Raw genomic sequence first — 12,233 nt, forward strand, 5'->3', positions numbered from 1 at the left:
GCCTGGCCAATATGGTGAAACCCCACCTCTACTAAAAATACAAAAATTAGCCCGTCGTGGTGGTGGGTGCCTGTAGTCCCAGCTACTTGGGAGGCTGAGGCAGGAGAATCACTTGAACACAGGAGGCAGAGGTTGCAGTGAGCCCAGATCATGCCACTGCACTCCAGCCTGGGCAATAGTACAAGACTCCATCTCAAAAAAAAAAAAAAAAGTAAGCCTGCCAGGCACAGTGACTAATGTCTGTAATCCCAGCACTTGGGGAGGCCGAGGCAAGTGGATCACATCAAGAGACCGAGACCATCCTGGCCAACATGGTGAAACCCTGTCTCTACTAAAAATACAAAAATTAGCTGGGTGTGGTGGTGCACGCCTGTAGTCCCAGCTATTCAGGAGGCTGGGGCAGGAGAATCACTTGAACCTGGGAGGCAGAGGTTGCAGTGAGCTGAGATCACGCCACTGCACCCCAGCTTGGCGACAGAGCAAGATTCCGTCTCAAAAAAAAGGAAAGAAAAAGAAAAGGGTTAAGCCAAAGAAATTAAACTATAACCACGTATATATATTGAAGCTCCATAAGGAGGTAGACTTCGTGGAGTCATATTGCATAGGCTGCCCCTTTTCCCCCAGTGAACATGCAAGGCAGAGCCATGATCTTGTCTGCTGGGGGAACAGGGGCCAGTGGGCAAGATGGGACATGCGGGTGAGGAGCAGATTTTCCGTAACACAGAAACACGCATGATGATCATTCCTGCCATGATTTCCCACATGTAGTCCTGGAGTGGAAAGGAAAGGAAGTCTTCATGGAACAGTAGGCTTTGGAGCCAAGTGTCGATGAAGGGAAGGCACGGCTGTGAAATACAGAACCCACCTTGCTGGTGGACGAGAAACGCAGCAAGAGGCACGAGAGCATCTTAGGTTGGGCAATGGAGGGAGTGTCTGCTGGGATGTGAGTCTGGGTGGCCGTGCCACTTTCTCTCGCATCATGGCTGTCATCTTCCCTTCCCCAGGGCGGGCTTTCCGCAGCTCAGGAGCACAGAGCCAGTGTACCCACCCTCCTTCCAAGGGGGTGGCGAGGACCAAGGGTGCAGCAGCCTGGCTGGGCAGCCTTTCCTCCTCTGGCCGATCCCGTTGCCGTGGGCTCTATTTAGAGCTCTTGTTTCTTGTGAGCTCTGCCTGGGCCACCACGAAGGCACAGGAAGGACACACACTGGCTGGGTACGGGAGTCTCAGGAGTGAGTGGATTTTCAATGATCAGTTGAATGCACAAAGCCACTTGCTTCCACAACCCTGACTCTTGACTTTTTTTTTCCCTAAAGGCAAGTTTTACAAATTGGAACAAGGTGTCATCTAGCCAGAGGATACGGTGCAGTCCTCAGAGAGAAAAGCGGCCTGGCCGCCCCTCTTAGCTCCTCTGGCTCCAGGAGAATCGGAGGTTGCACCAGGGGTGGAATGAATAGGCTTCAGCATCCCTCGCCTCCATGCCCTCCTTCCCCCAGCAGCCCCCCACTCCGGCCACCCTGCCCACACCTTACATGGTCCCCACGCCTGCTTTCCTCCCCCACCCCGCCATTCCCAGGGAGTGTCAGGGCCCTCCTGACTGCCTCAGAGAGGAGAGACTTATGAAAGGGAGGGAGCCCAGGAGGGCCTCGGGAGGTGGCTCTGTGCTCTTCCACCTGGGATCCCAGCGCTGGAGCTGTTTGTCTGTCTCTGTTGAGTTGTGGGCCTCAGGGGCCCGGCCTGTGTTGTTTTCTCAGCTCGGTTCCTGAGCAGCGGCTGCTGTCAGCTCTTGACAAATAATAATAAACCTGGGAATCAGGTTTGTCAAGGGGGACTTCAGTCCCCAGGTTCATTTTTAGATATGTTTCTCTGTGTGTATGTGCAGACCAGAGAGTACATGATAGTGGCTCTGGGGGAGGGGCGGGCCAGGGCTCCCAGGTGCCCCAACACTCCACCCCAGCCACCACCGTGGAAGAGCTGGAGGGCTCTCCACTGTCCCGATCCCTGGAGGTGCTTGCATGTTGAAAAAAAAGGAAATAATTGAATAAAAGGCCTCAAGCTCTCTCCTTTCCCTGGGCCTCCCCACCTCTCCCACTCTTGTTGTTTGGCTAGAGATGGAGAGGGCTGGAGAGGAAAAAAAAAAAAAAAGGGCAGAATCCCCTCTCTAGGTGAGAAGGTTCCAAGGGGGCCGCAGGCTGGGGGCGGGAGCTGGCTCAGACCACCCCAAGGCAGCAGCTGTGGCCTCCCTCCCGCCTCCATTCCTGGGGTGAACAATAGGGGGAGGGGCTCCTGGAATGGGAAACTAAGTTGAGCACCACTGGCAAAAGCAGGACCCAGGTGTGGTGAGTGTGAAGTTTGGGGACACACTAGATGGCCCTCTGGGGCAGAGCAGCACCCACTTTTCAGCAGACAGGACCCACTGGAGGCCATTGCTGCCACTCCCCTGCCTCCAGGTAGGAAAGGCGCACACCACTTCCCTGAGCAGAATGCAAGGGCTGTGCTCCCCCTTCCAGCCGGCATGCTTTTTTTTTCTTTTTTCTGTTTTTTGTTTTATTTTGTTTAAAGGAACCAAAGGGGGAAAAATTGCCAAGTTGTAAAGCGCTTAAAGAGGAGATGAGAATCTTCATCAAAATGCTAAAAGCTGGAGGGGAGAGTAATGTGAGAACTCTTGCCTGCTATTTATGGGATTGATTCTCAGATCAAGAAGAAGCAAGCAGTTGGATGAAAGGAATTATTGTTAAGCTCCTCGGTAGGAAGATCTAATGGACAATTGCCGCTATCAGGGGGAATTAAATTGCTGTTTCAGTTTGTAAAATATATCAGCGGCTTTTTGAAGCCAGAAAAGGTGTGACAGCGAGGCAGGGAGGGCGGTGTGGAGAGGCAGGAGCAAGACCAGGAAGAGGGCGCCCCAGCAGGGCGGGTGTTGCTCCTCTGACTCCCCTGCTCCGTGTTGTGAAGCCCAGTTAAAAAAATAGCTGAACTGGGGACTCGAGGAGGAGAGGCTGCAGGCCTGGAACTCTGGCTTCTGTGTGAGTCAGAGCGGCATGGCCATCAGCAAAGGGCAGGACGGTGGGGCTCCTATCTGGGAAACCTGGTCCGGCTGGAGTTCAAGGAAGGCAAGTCCTGTCCATGGAGGAGGGAGCGGCTGAGGAGGGTGATGGACCCAGTGCTGGGGCCTGTCCCCAAACACTGCTTTGTCATGCTGCTTGTGTGCCCACTAATCCTCCCCATAGTGAACCGTGGACACAGAGGGACCCGGTGTCCTCTCCTCCAGGGTGGGTCTCTAATGTAAGCTTCTGCTCATCTCTAGGCTGGGGTCAGTGAGTGCATAGGTTGGCCTGACCACATTGGGGACATACTGTTACTCCAAATAAAGAACAAACAATAAAATGGTCTTGGGAGTGGAGAAGGGAGAGGAGGTTGAGGCCCTTGGAAATAGGACCACAGGCCATTTATGGGGAGGCCACGCTCCTTGGGATGGAAACTGGGGGTTGGGGGAAGGGTCTCTGGGTTCTCTGGTCTCACAGAAGGCTCTTACCTTTTCCAAAGCGCATTCACTCCATGTGGCATTTAAGGGCTGAAGGAGGATTGAGAGAGAGAGAGATTTGCACATCTCTCAGAGAGTCAGAAGCAGGCAGTCCTAGCCAAAGCTCATGCTGGCTTCCGCTCTGTCCCCACTCTGTTCCCCGGACACCAGCATTGTGATATTAGGGCATGACCTGGCACCACCTCCCAAGTTGGCTTCCCAGAAGGGTGGCAAATGACAATTAGTGCAGAGAGCTATGGGTGGCCAGAGCGTCTGCTTGTCTGGGTTGTCATCTCTGCCTCCCCGCTGAGTATTCCAAGGAGGACCTGGAGGGGCAGCAGGGAAGCAGGTGTTCTGGCTGTGACATTCTGCAAGGACTTGGGCTCTGTGCCGGGGGCAGTGTGCCCTGGGACCTGGGTCATTGTGGAGTTGCAGCTTATTTTTGACCTCTTAGCTGGCCTTCAGGACACTAAGGCCTGAAGAACAAGAATGTCAAACCTGAGTGCAAATCCCACTCAGTTCCTCTGCACCTGTCCCTCCTTCAGTAACAGATAGGCACAACCTGTCTCCCTGGTTCCCAGGCCCCACTCCGAGACTGACCTCATCAGACTGGAGGATCTCCATGTCGCCCCATCAGCCCAAGATCAGAAAGACAGGGAGAAAGCAGCACCCACTCAGCCCCACATTCCTGCCGTCTGAATCCTCAGGGTCCCCAGCTTCCTCTCAGCATCCACTGCCCCTGGGGTGAAGAGGCAGGCGAGGGTGTTTGCCATGCTGTGAGGTGGGGCAGGCACTGGGGAGCTTGCCCCTCTTTCCAAATTCCTTAATCCTCCCCTCCAGGAGCCTCCACTTCTCCCTCTTTTGAAACATTTCAATACGACAACTGATTTGGAGGTGACAAACCCCTGCTCACATGGTCAAGCTTCCCAGCCCATGGTGTGTCCTCTCTCTTCCTTCTGTCCTCCTCTGCCACCACAAATTGACCTCACCCTTGTCACTGCTCAGTTCTCAGTGCCAAATCCATCCACCAAGCCTCAGGGACCACCGAGCTCCAGCAGACACCCCGCCTCCAGCTTGTCACTTCTAGCCCTTACTGGTTTTTGCAGAGAGACCTGGTGTGTGTGTGTGTTTCTCTGTGTGTGTGCTCGCGTGCACCCACACGCCTTCGCTTCTTTAGATAAATCCACAGAGTCACATGAAATCAGTGACAGGTTGACACCGTTATTTCAAGATTCATCGCTGTGAGTTGCCAGCAGAGGAGACCTAGCCAACTCCATTCCACCAGCAACACTTTTTTTTTTTCCAGGCATAATTTATAGCACTGGGGTGAATTTGTTTCCAAAAGATGAATATCACACTATCAGCAACAGCTGCCTCTCATTTTTATTTGTTTTTAAATTTGACTCAAAGTCCAATTCTCCATACATATCCCAAGCTGCAAATCCTAAGGCGACTGATTACATGATTTAGTAAACAGGTTATATTATATAATGCAATTAAAGCGGGGCCCTGCGACGCCACCTACAGGCCACTTCTGGGAAGGGAGCTGGGCCAGGGAAGATCATTTTGGACGCAGGGCTGGGGCTGAGGGAGAAGAGACGGATTGCGCCAGGGTTGAGAAGGCTGCCCCAGAGGGAGATGTTGAAGCCAGCCAGGTTACTAATGCAGCTTTTCGGTCCCTCCTGCTGAGTTTCACTGTGTTATTTCAGCCTCCTGCAAATCTGTCTAGACGTCAGAACCCAGGCCTGGGCAGTTGCTCAGAGGGGACAGCCTGGGGTGGGGGTGGAGGGGTAACCTGGGGGCGTCTGGACTGAAGGGATTGACGGCTCCTGGCTCGCTGGTCTCAGGGGTCTCCTTTCCACTCTCCAACTAGATGGGAGGAAGAGAAGTCAGGCACTGGCTGGCCTTTAGAAAGAAGCTACAATCCAACCCTTTCCGTTCCATTCAACAAGAATATGTGCAGTGCAAATCCTGGGCAAAGGCTTCCCGAATATTCTGGGGAAATCCCTTCATTTTGCAGTCTGAGAGGGAAAGTGACTTGTACTGGCTACAGAATAAGTGGTAGATTCCACTGGATGTGGAATCCAGACTTTTTTGCCCCAAGCCCAGGCTTAGATCATGGGAACTGAGAGCTGAAGGGTGGCCCTGTGAATTCCCTCATCCAATCCCAAAGTTTACAGATGGGGAAATTGAGACCCAGACAGGGGATGGGACTTCCACAGCCCCTACTTGTCTCAAGGGAAGGAAAATCATGAACACGCTGCTTGTGTGTGTCAGAGGACAGACCAGAAGCATTCCTAGGGGGCCTCAGGAGTGCCTCTTAGCTGCTATGGAAGGAAGGAAGGGAGGAAGGAAGGGAGGGAGGGACGGATGGAGGGAGGGAGGGAGGGAGGGAGGGAGGGAGGGAGGGAGGAAGGGAAGAAGAAAGGGAAGGAGGGAAGAAGGGACAGGAAGGGAGGAAGGAAGGGGGGAAGGAAGGGAGGAAGGGAGGAAAGAGGGGAGGAAGTCAGGGGCCAGAAGGTAGGTGGACCCAGGGCCACCATCCCCTCCATTCCTCTCTCTGAACTCCAGCACTCTTCAGATGAACGAAGCTCTGGGCCTGAAAGATTCCAGCATCTTTAAAGAGTTCTTCTAAGAGGGTAACATCGCTGAAAAGCAGTTTCTGGAGAGAAGGGACTCACTTTCCCGGGGCTGAGAAAGAAACTTGACCAGAGGGAGTGGGGGGAAGGGCGTGAAGGAAGAAAACAGGACTGTCAGATTCCAGGAGGGTGGGAGTGTCCCCTCCCCCTTGTCTTTGTGCCAACCATGGGCCCAGTCTCCAGTTTGGGGCAGGTGGGTGGGACAGTGAGGCGCCAAGTGAGCTGGCCCTACTTCCCCTCTCCCCCATCAATTTGTCTCAGCTAGGGTCAGGGGCCAGGAACAAATGCTGTCAGGCCAGCTGGCCAGAGAGTTCCCAATTAGACTTTGTGTCTCATCCTTAAGGCCCTGAGCCCCCAACCCCGGCACCCTGGCCCAATTACTGCCCAGCAGCATTAACCCCTTGGTGCCCCAGGCCGTTAATGGAATGTTAATTGGTCTAATGGGTTTCATGTCAACAAGTCCTAATGAGCTCCTTCCTAATGAGCTTGGTATTTTTTTCTGAGCCTGTTTGTCAACACACTGGATTTGGGGCTCCAGACTGCCGGCCTGGTGGTACAGGGCTGTGGGGGGAGTGGGTTGAGGAGGCTGAGGGAGGCGGGTGCCCAGGATTGCCCATCCCATTTCCTAAAGGGGTGTGCTTTTATGACTCTGCATCCACTGACCCTGCCTCGCCGACTCCTGGGCTCTCTAACATGGCATTTTAGTTTCTTCTGATGATATCGGAGACACAAATGATTTATTCTTGGTTAACATTGTGGGGTCGAGTGTTGCGTTAGAATTTTTCCCTCCTAGATGTCTTATCATAAAGGTTTTCAGCACTGAACAAAACAAATCAAAAAGCAACCTTTCCCCGTGAGCCTGTTCACGATGGGAAATCTCTCCGTGGGAGACGCTCCTGTCTGGCCTCCATTTGCAGTCTTGCCTGTGCCCCCCTTGAATGCCCAGGTGTCTTGTGACAGAGCACTGGGGCCTCTGGACAGGGCCAAGCAGCCTCTCAGAGTCCGTGACAAAAGCTCTGAAGCCCAGAGGTGGGTTTGCAGGGGCTCAGGCCTGCTGCTCCTCTCCCTCTCCCAAAAAAAATGCAAAAAAGGCAGGCTTCCCCCAAAGGGCCAGGACCCCTGCTGTGGCTCAAGGAGTTCCCCCACACCCCACTGCAAAGTCCCAGCCAAGTCCCAGATAAGGCGAGTCAGATCCCCAAATTCCTCTCCAGGATGGTTGCACGTGGCCTCTCAGGAACCGGGGAAGTGCATGTGTGGGTGGAGAGGTGTGAGGCAAAGAGCCAGCTTCCGGACATGGGTGCAGGGTCCTCCCGCAGCTGAGCTCCCGGAGTGTCAAGTTGCCAGAGGCTTCTGTGCCTGAGCGAGCAGAGAAGGAAACTTAAGCCTCTGTTGAAAAGGCCTCCTGTTCTCTTGCAGGAGAAGCCCCCAGAGGGTAATGGGGCAGTGGCCTAGTGGCCTATGGTGACCCCAAGGAGGGGGAGGGTCCAGGGCCATCTGGGTCCTCAGAATATTATTCCTGTGTCTTCTTCCTAGGCGGGTCTGGCCCTGCTCCACAGCCTGGTGGGCTCAGGACTGAACAGTCTCCTCTCAGCCTCACAGGTGGTTGTCTCTGGGTGCAGACCACTCTTAGCCAGCCCTCCTTACCCCCAGACACGGCAGCCCTCCTGCTGCTACCAATGTTTCTAGGGACAGCGCCTCTGAAATGACCCTGCCTTCCATTCATTGGACGGTGAACAAAAGAATGTGAATGAAAGGCGCCTCTCTGTAGCCTATGCCCCCTCGTTGAGCTTCCTTTGTTTTGCCTTCATTATGACTTTCTAATCCATGGAATGAGGTTACCAAAAGACCCAAGCCGGAGGTTAAAGAGAACTAGTTGCCCCTAAGAGGGGAGAAAGCCCTCCTTCCTGAGGCGGCTCCCACGCTGACTCTGCCCCCAGGCTCCCTCTTCTGGAGGCTGCAGGCACTACAGTGCTATACCCCTTCACGTGTTTCCCCTGCCGGTGAGCATCTGTGATCTGTGCTCTGAGATCCCACCATCCTGGTCCTTGGGCCCTATCCAAAGTTGCCTTCTCTGCCAGAGTTCCAGGGAAGGCTATGTTTCATAGTCCCCTGAAACATTCCTATTTCCTTTATTTTGTCAGGGTCCAAAAAAGAGAAACTCCACCCACTTTAATATCTCAAAAGTCTTAATTCTGGAACTTCCTTCTGATGTCTCAAAGAGTCTGTATCTCCCCCCCACACACACACCTTTTTCCCTCTGCAACCCTCACTCTGCTATTGGCTCTCTGGGATGCTGACCACCACACAGACAAAAATCCAGCTGTGAACAGAGGCCTTGGTTCCCCTGCCTGAAGAGAGAGGCTCCCCCAAGGCCCCCTCCTGCGTCCCCTTGCAAAAGGAAATTGGATCTCAGGGACTAGTGGCGTGTGAGATGGGCGAGGCGCTGCGTGCTGTTGTGAAGATATCCTGGTGGTCCGTCCAGGTGGGGGTGAGCAACAGGCAGTGAGGCCGATGGAACCAGCCCGCAGTTGGCGTTTTTAGCACTGGGGGAGCCATCCCTCCCTGTGCCTTCTCCACCCACCTCCACCTCACTTTCTTCCTCCTGTAGGACCATGACCTCCCTCTCCTAGCCATGCTCCTTGGAGAGAAGACCTTGCCTCATTCATCTGTCTCACCACACTCCTCACTCAGTTCTCTGCACAGAGTTGGTAGTTGGTAGACATCTATTGAGTGAAACACGCATTTCCAGTGCTTTTTGCAGAAGGTCAAAGTGTACTTGGTACCTTGGAGACTCAGGTCAGGTCAGAGTAGCTCTTACTTCCCTTTCCTGAGAAAGAACCAAATGAATCACTCACACACACACACACACACACACACACACACACACGACCCTGGAGGCCAGCCCCTTTAGTTGATAGCAGCTCCAAAGCACTCTCAAATTCCCACAGAATTCAGGTCTGTGAACATTTTGGAAGAGCCTGGGAAGGGCCAGGCTGGAAAAGGATGAAGCCCTGGGTGCTTGAGGGAGAGGTATGAGTGCTGTGCTCACAAAGGTTTCTAGACCAACAGTGCCCTCCACCCAGGAGAAGAACACGTCCTGCACTCCACAGAGGCTCTTAGCAACCTCCTACCCTACAGTGGACAGCCCCGTATCAGGCAACTAGCCTGTGGCTTCTAGATCTAAATATTTCAGAGCATCTACTGTAGCACAACAGCTCTCTGGGCATTCTGTTTCTTGGGTGGCACAGCTGGGCTATCTCCACTTATGGCACCACATCCTAGTTCAAGAGGAAGTCTTGAGGCTTCATGGGGACAGCTCGCCTGCTTACTGGTGATGGGGAAAAGGTGGGGGGAACAGTGGAGCAGACCCAGAGCTGGGAATCTGGAGGTGCTGCTTCCATCCCAGCTTCACCAGCAAGTCCCCCAACCCCCGCCCTCCCATACACAAGTCACCCTTGGCCTCTGTCTTCTACCAGCCAAAGAGGCAGGTAGCCCATTTGGCTCTGACAGCTCTTCCCGCACCCACACATTCCGGTGACCATACTAAACCAAGGCTGAGGAAAGTCCTGCTTAATAGGATATGCAGGCACATCTGTGGACACGCCCATAGTCACAAGCCCGCGCCTGGAAAAGTACAGGAGTGGACGGCATTCCCTGCCTGTTTCCCTTCCTCAAGGCCTCCAGGCAGCCACCCTGGGGCTGCAGTCTGAGGAGGGGTCCGGGGCCCCGTGTCCTTGCCACCACTAGGAGGTGTGGTGAGCCCTGGGGAGGGGCGAGCTCAGCGCTTGAGGACCCTGGGGCTCTGTAGCTGGCCTGGGGCCCTCCTGCCCCTGTGCGCGCTGTGGCTGCTCCAGAAAGCCTGGGGAACAGCGGGGCCAGGAGCACCCTTATCAGGCTGGGACTCAGGGCCCTCCTGGGGAAGGAGGGGTATCCAAATGGTCTCCAGTCCCCCGTGCTCCTACCAGGCAGGCCTCCTCCCCCTTAGGACCCCTCCCCACATGCACAACAGGCCTGAGCTGATGCTGAACAAAGCGCCGCTGCAGGGGTACCGGTTGTTTTACATATGATTTGAATATTGTTTCTTTCAAGTCAAAATAGCACAGCAAGCCCCTCCCCACCCAGGCTTCTCCCTTAGCTCTCATTTGTTGCCCTGAAGGGCGTGCAACCCTTGCTGCATCCGGCCGGCCCAGGTGGCCCAGCGGGGGACACAGGGAGCTGCTGGGTGCCCAGGGCGGGCCTGCTCGGCGGTGTTAACGGTGCGGCCCCCTTTCTCCTGCCCACAGGTCCTCCATGTGAATCAATCCCATGATGCAACATGCCTCCCCAGCCCCCGCTCTGACGATGATGGCCACGCAGAATGTCCCGCCCCCACCCTACCAGGACAGCCCACAGGTGAGTGCGCAGGGGCCGCTGCCTCCCACCATGGGGGAGGGAGTGTGGTGGCCTTAGAGCCCCAGCTGCAGGCTGGGATATTCCAGGGGCGGACGGGCTGAGCCAGGCCTCCCACAGTCATGTCCTGGCGGCACTCCTGGCTCTTCCCCCTCAGCCTGGGGAGCGAGAGTCCTGCAAACATAGACCCCAAGGGGAGCCACCAGGTTCAGAACCCGGGACCTAGGACTGGAAGCTAGAGTAATGGTCACAGTCCTGTCCCCCACCCCACCCCTCAGACAGCAGAGAAGCCCAGCCAAACCCCTTTGTTGTGACTGGGGCAAAATCCACAGCTGGGGAGACCCAGGTACCAGATGTGAGTGGAACCGCCCTCTGAGTGTTTGAGAAACTTGCTACTCAGAGGCTCCTGAGTGTCAGGCCCCCGTTCTCCGTCACTTGGGCTCTTGTCCTCCTCTGCCTGCCTATCGGGAGAATCTCTGTTCTCTTCAGAACTCCTCTGGGCTTCTACTTTTTACAAGCCAAGATTCCTTCTGTATACCCCACAACCCCTTTCTTCTGGTCCCCAGCTTCCACCCCTCAGCTCAGACACAGCTGCCCCCCAAGATCTTCTGCACCCCCTACCCGGATTGCCACTCCTGCAACAGCCCCTCCTCAGCAGTGCCTTCTCGCTGTCTTCATGCTGTCGGCCCTCCTCCTCCTGGAAGCCTGCCCAGCTTGTGGGGGCTGCCCTCCCACATCCTTGAGACCAGCCGCTTTTCCTATTTGCTTCCCCCAGGTGCTCCTCTTGTCCACCCTTGGTTCTTTGGAAACTTTGAGTTTTGTGTCTGTGCTTTCACAGAAGCCTTCATTCTCTGACGCCTCCCTTCACACTCTCCTGTCAATATGAATTCGACAATTATTTATTGGGCACCTGTGATGTGAAATGCACCCAGCTAGAATGTCCATCCTCACATTTGCCCATGTGCAGCAGTTGCCCGCTGAGTGCTATGGGCAGGCTACCATCTGCACTCCTCCAGCAGCCAGTCTCTGCCTTACCCTGCCATCCCTCACTCATCAAACACAGCGGTTCTCATGGGCTACATGGAAAATTTGTGCAGCATGAAAGGGGTCTTAAGATGCAGATGCTGGGCTTGTGCTCACTATGGTCCTGATGCCCCCAGCCTAGTGAGAGCATATAGTAGCTGCTTTATACATCATTGTCATCCCCCGGGAGATTACCAGATGCTCTGGGGCCTCTTTCTAGCGTACTCAGCATATGGAACCCCTTTGACTGCTCTGCCCTTGAAGGTCCAAAAGCGCTGGTCCTTCACCCATGCTGAGCACGTGTCTACGGCCCCACTCCCACCTATCAAATCACATTACTTCCCCAGCTCTCCCAGCCTAACCCCATCCTCAGTGAACCCACTGCTCATGCCAGTAGTTTCCATGAATAAGCCACAAGGTTGAACTTGGCCTTTACATGGCTCTTGTATTTGAAAGCTTCCAGGCATTCAGCACTATGTCAAGTCCCTTCCCTCTGTAGTTTCAGCTCCCGAGACAAAGTTCAGAAGGAGCCCTCAACTGATGGGAACCTTTTGCCTCCCAAGAAAAAAGTGAGAGAACAAGAAGCTAGGGGCCAGAATAGGGGCAAGATCTTCCTTCTTTGATAGCAGCAGATCCGTTCCCACTCTGCTCAGCCAGCACAC

General features: G+C 54.6%; 1 protein-coding gene across 22 annotated transcripts in view; it reads left to right on the forward strand.

The window, feature by feature from the left end:
* PKNOX2 (PBX/knotted 1 homeobox 2) overlaps positions 1–12,233 on the forward strand; it is a 330,969-nt gene that overhangs the window by 238,501 nt on the left and 80,235 nt on the right. For 15 of the 22 annotated variants that reach the window (XR_012423869.1, XR_012423870.1, XM_074015554.1 and 12 more), the window contains one exon: positions 10,443–10,551. The exons of 6 other annotated variants lie outside the window; for them this stretch is intronic. Coding sequence is in view for 11 of the 16 variants with exons in the window: in XM_074015554.1 (XP_073871655.1) it covers positions 10,465–10,551 (87 nt within the window). In the remaining 5 variants the exon portion in view is untranslated. Of the gene's footprint in view, positions 1–10,442; positions 10,552–12,233 lie in introns of those variants that run through there. One more of the 22 variants, XM_074015555.1, reaches the window with a different exon arrangement.

The sequence above is a fragment of the Macaca fascicularis genome, chromosome 14, assembly GCF_037993035.2.
Source record: "Macaca fascicularis isolate 582-1 chromosome 14, T2T-MFA8v1.1".
In the NCBI taxonomy this organism is placed as follows: Eukaryota; Metazoa; Chordata; class Mammalia; order Primates; family Cercopithecidae; genus Macaca; species Macaca fascicularis.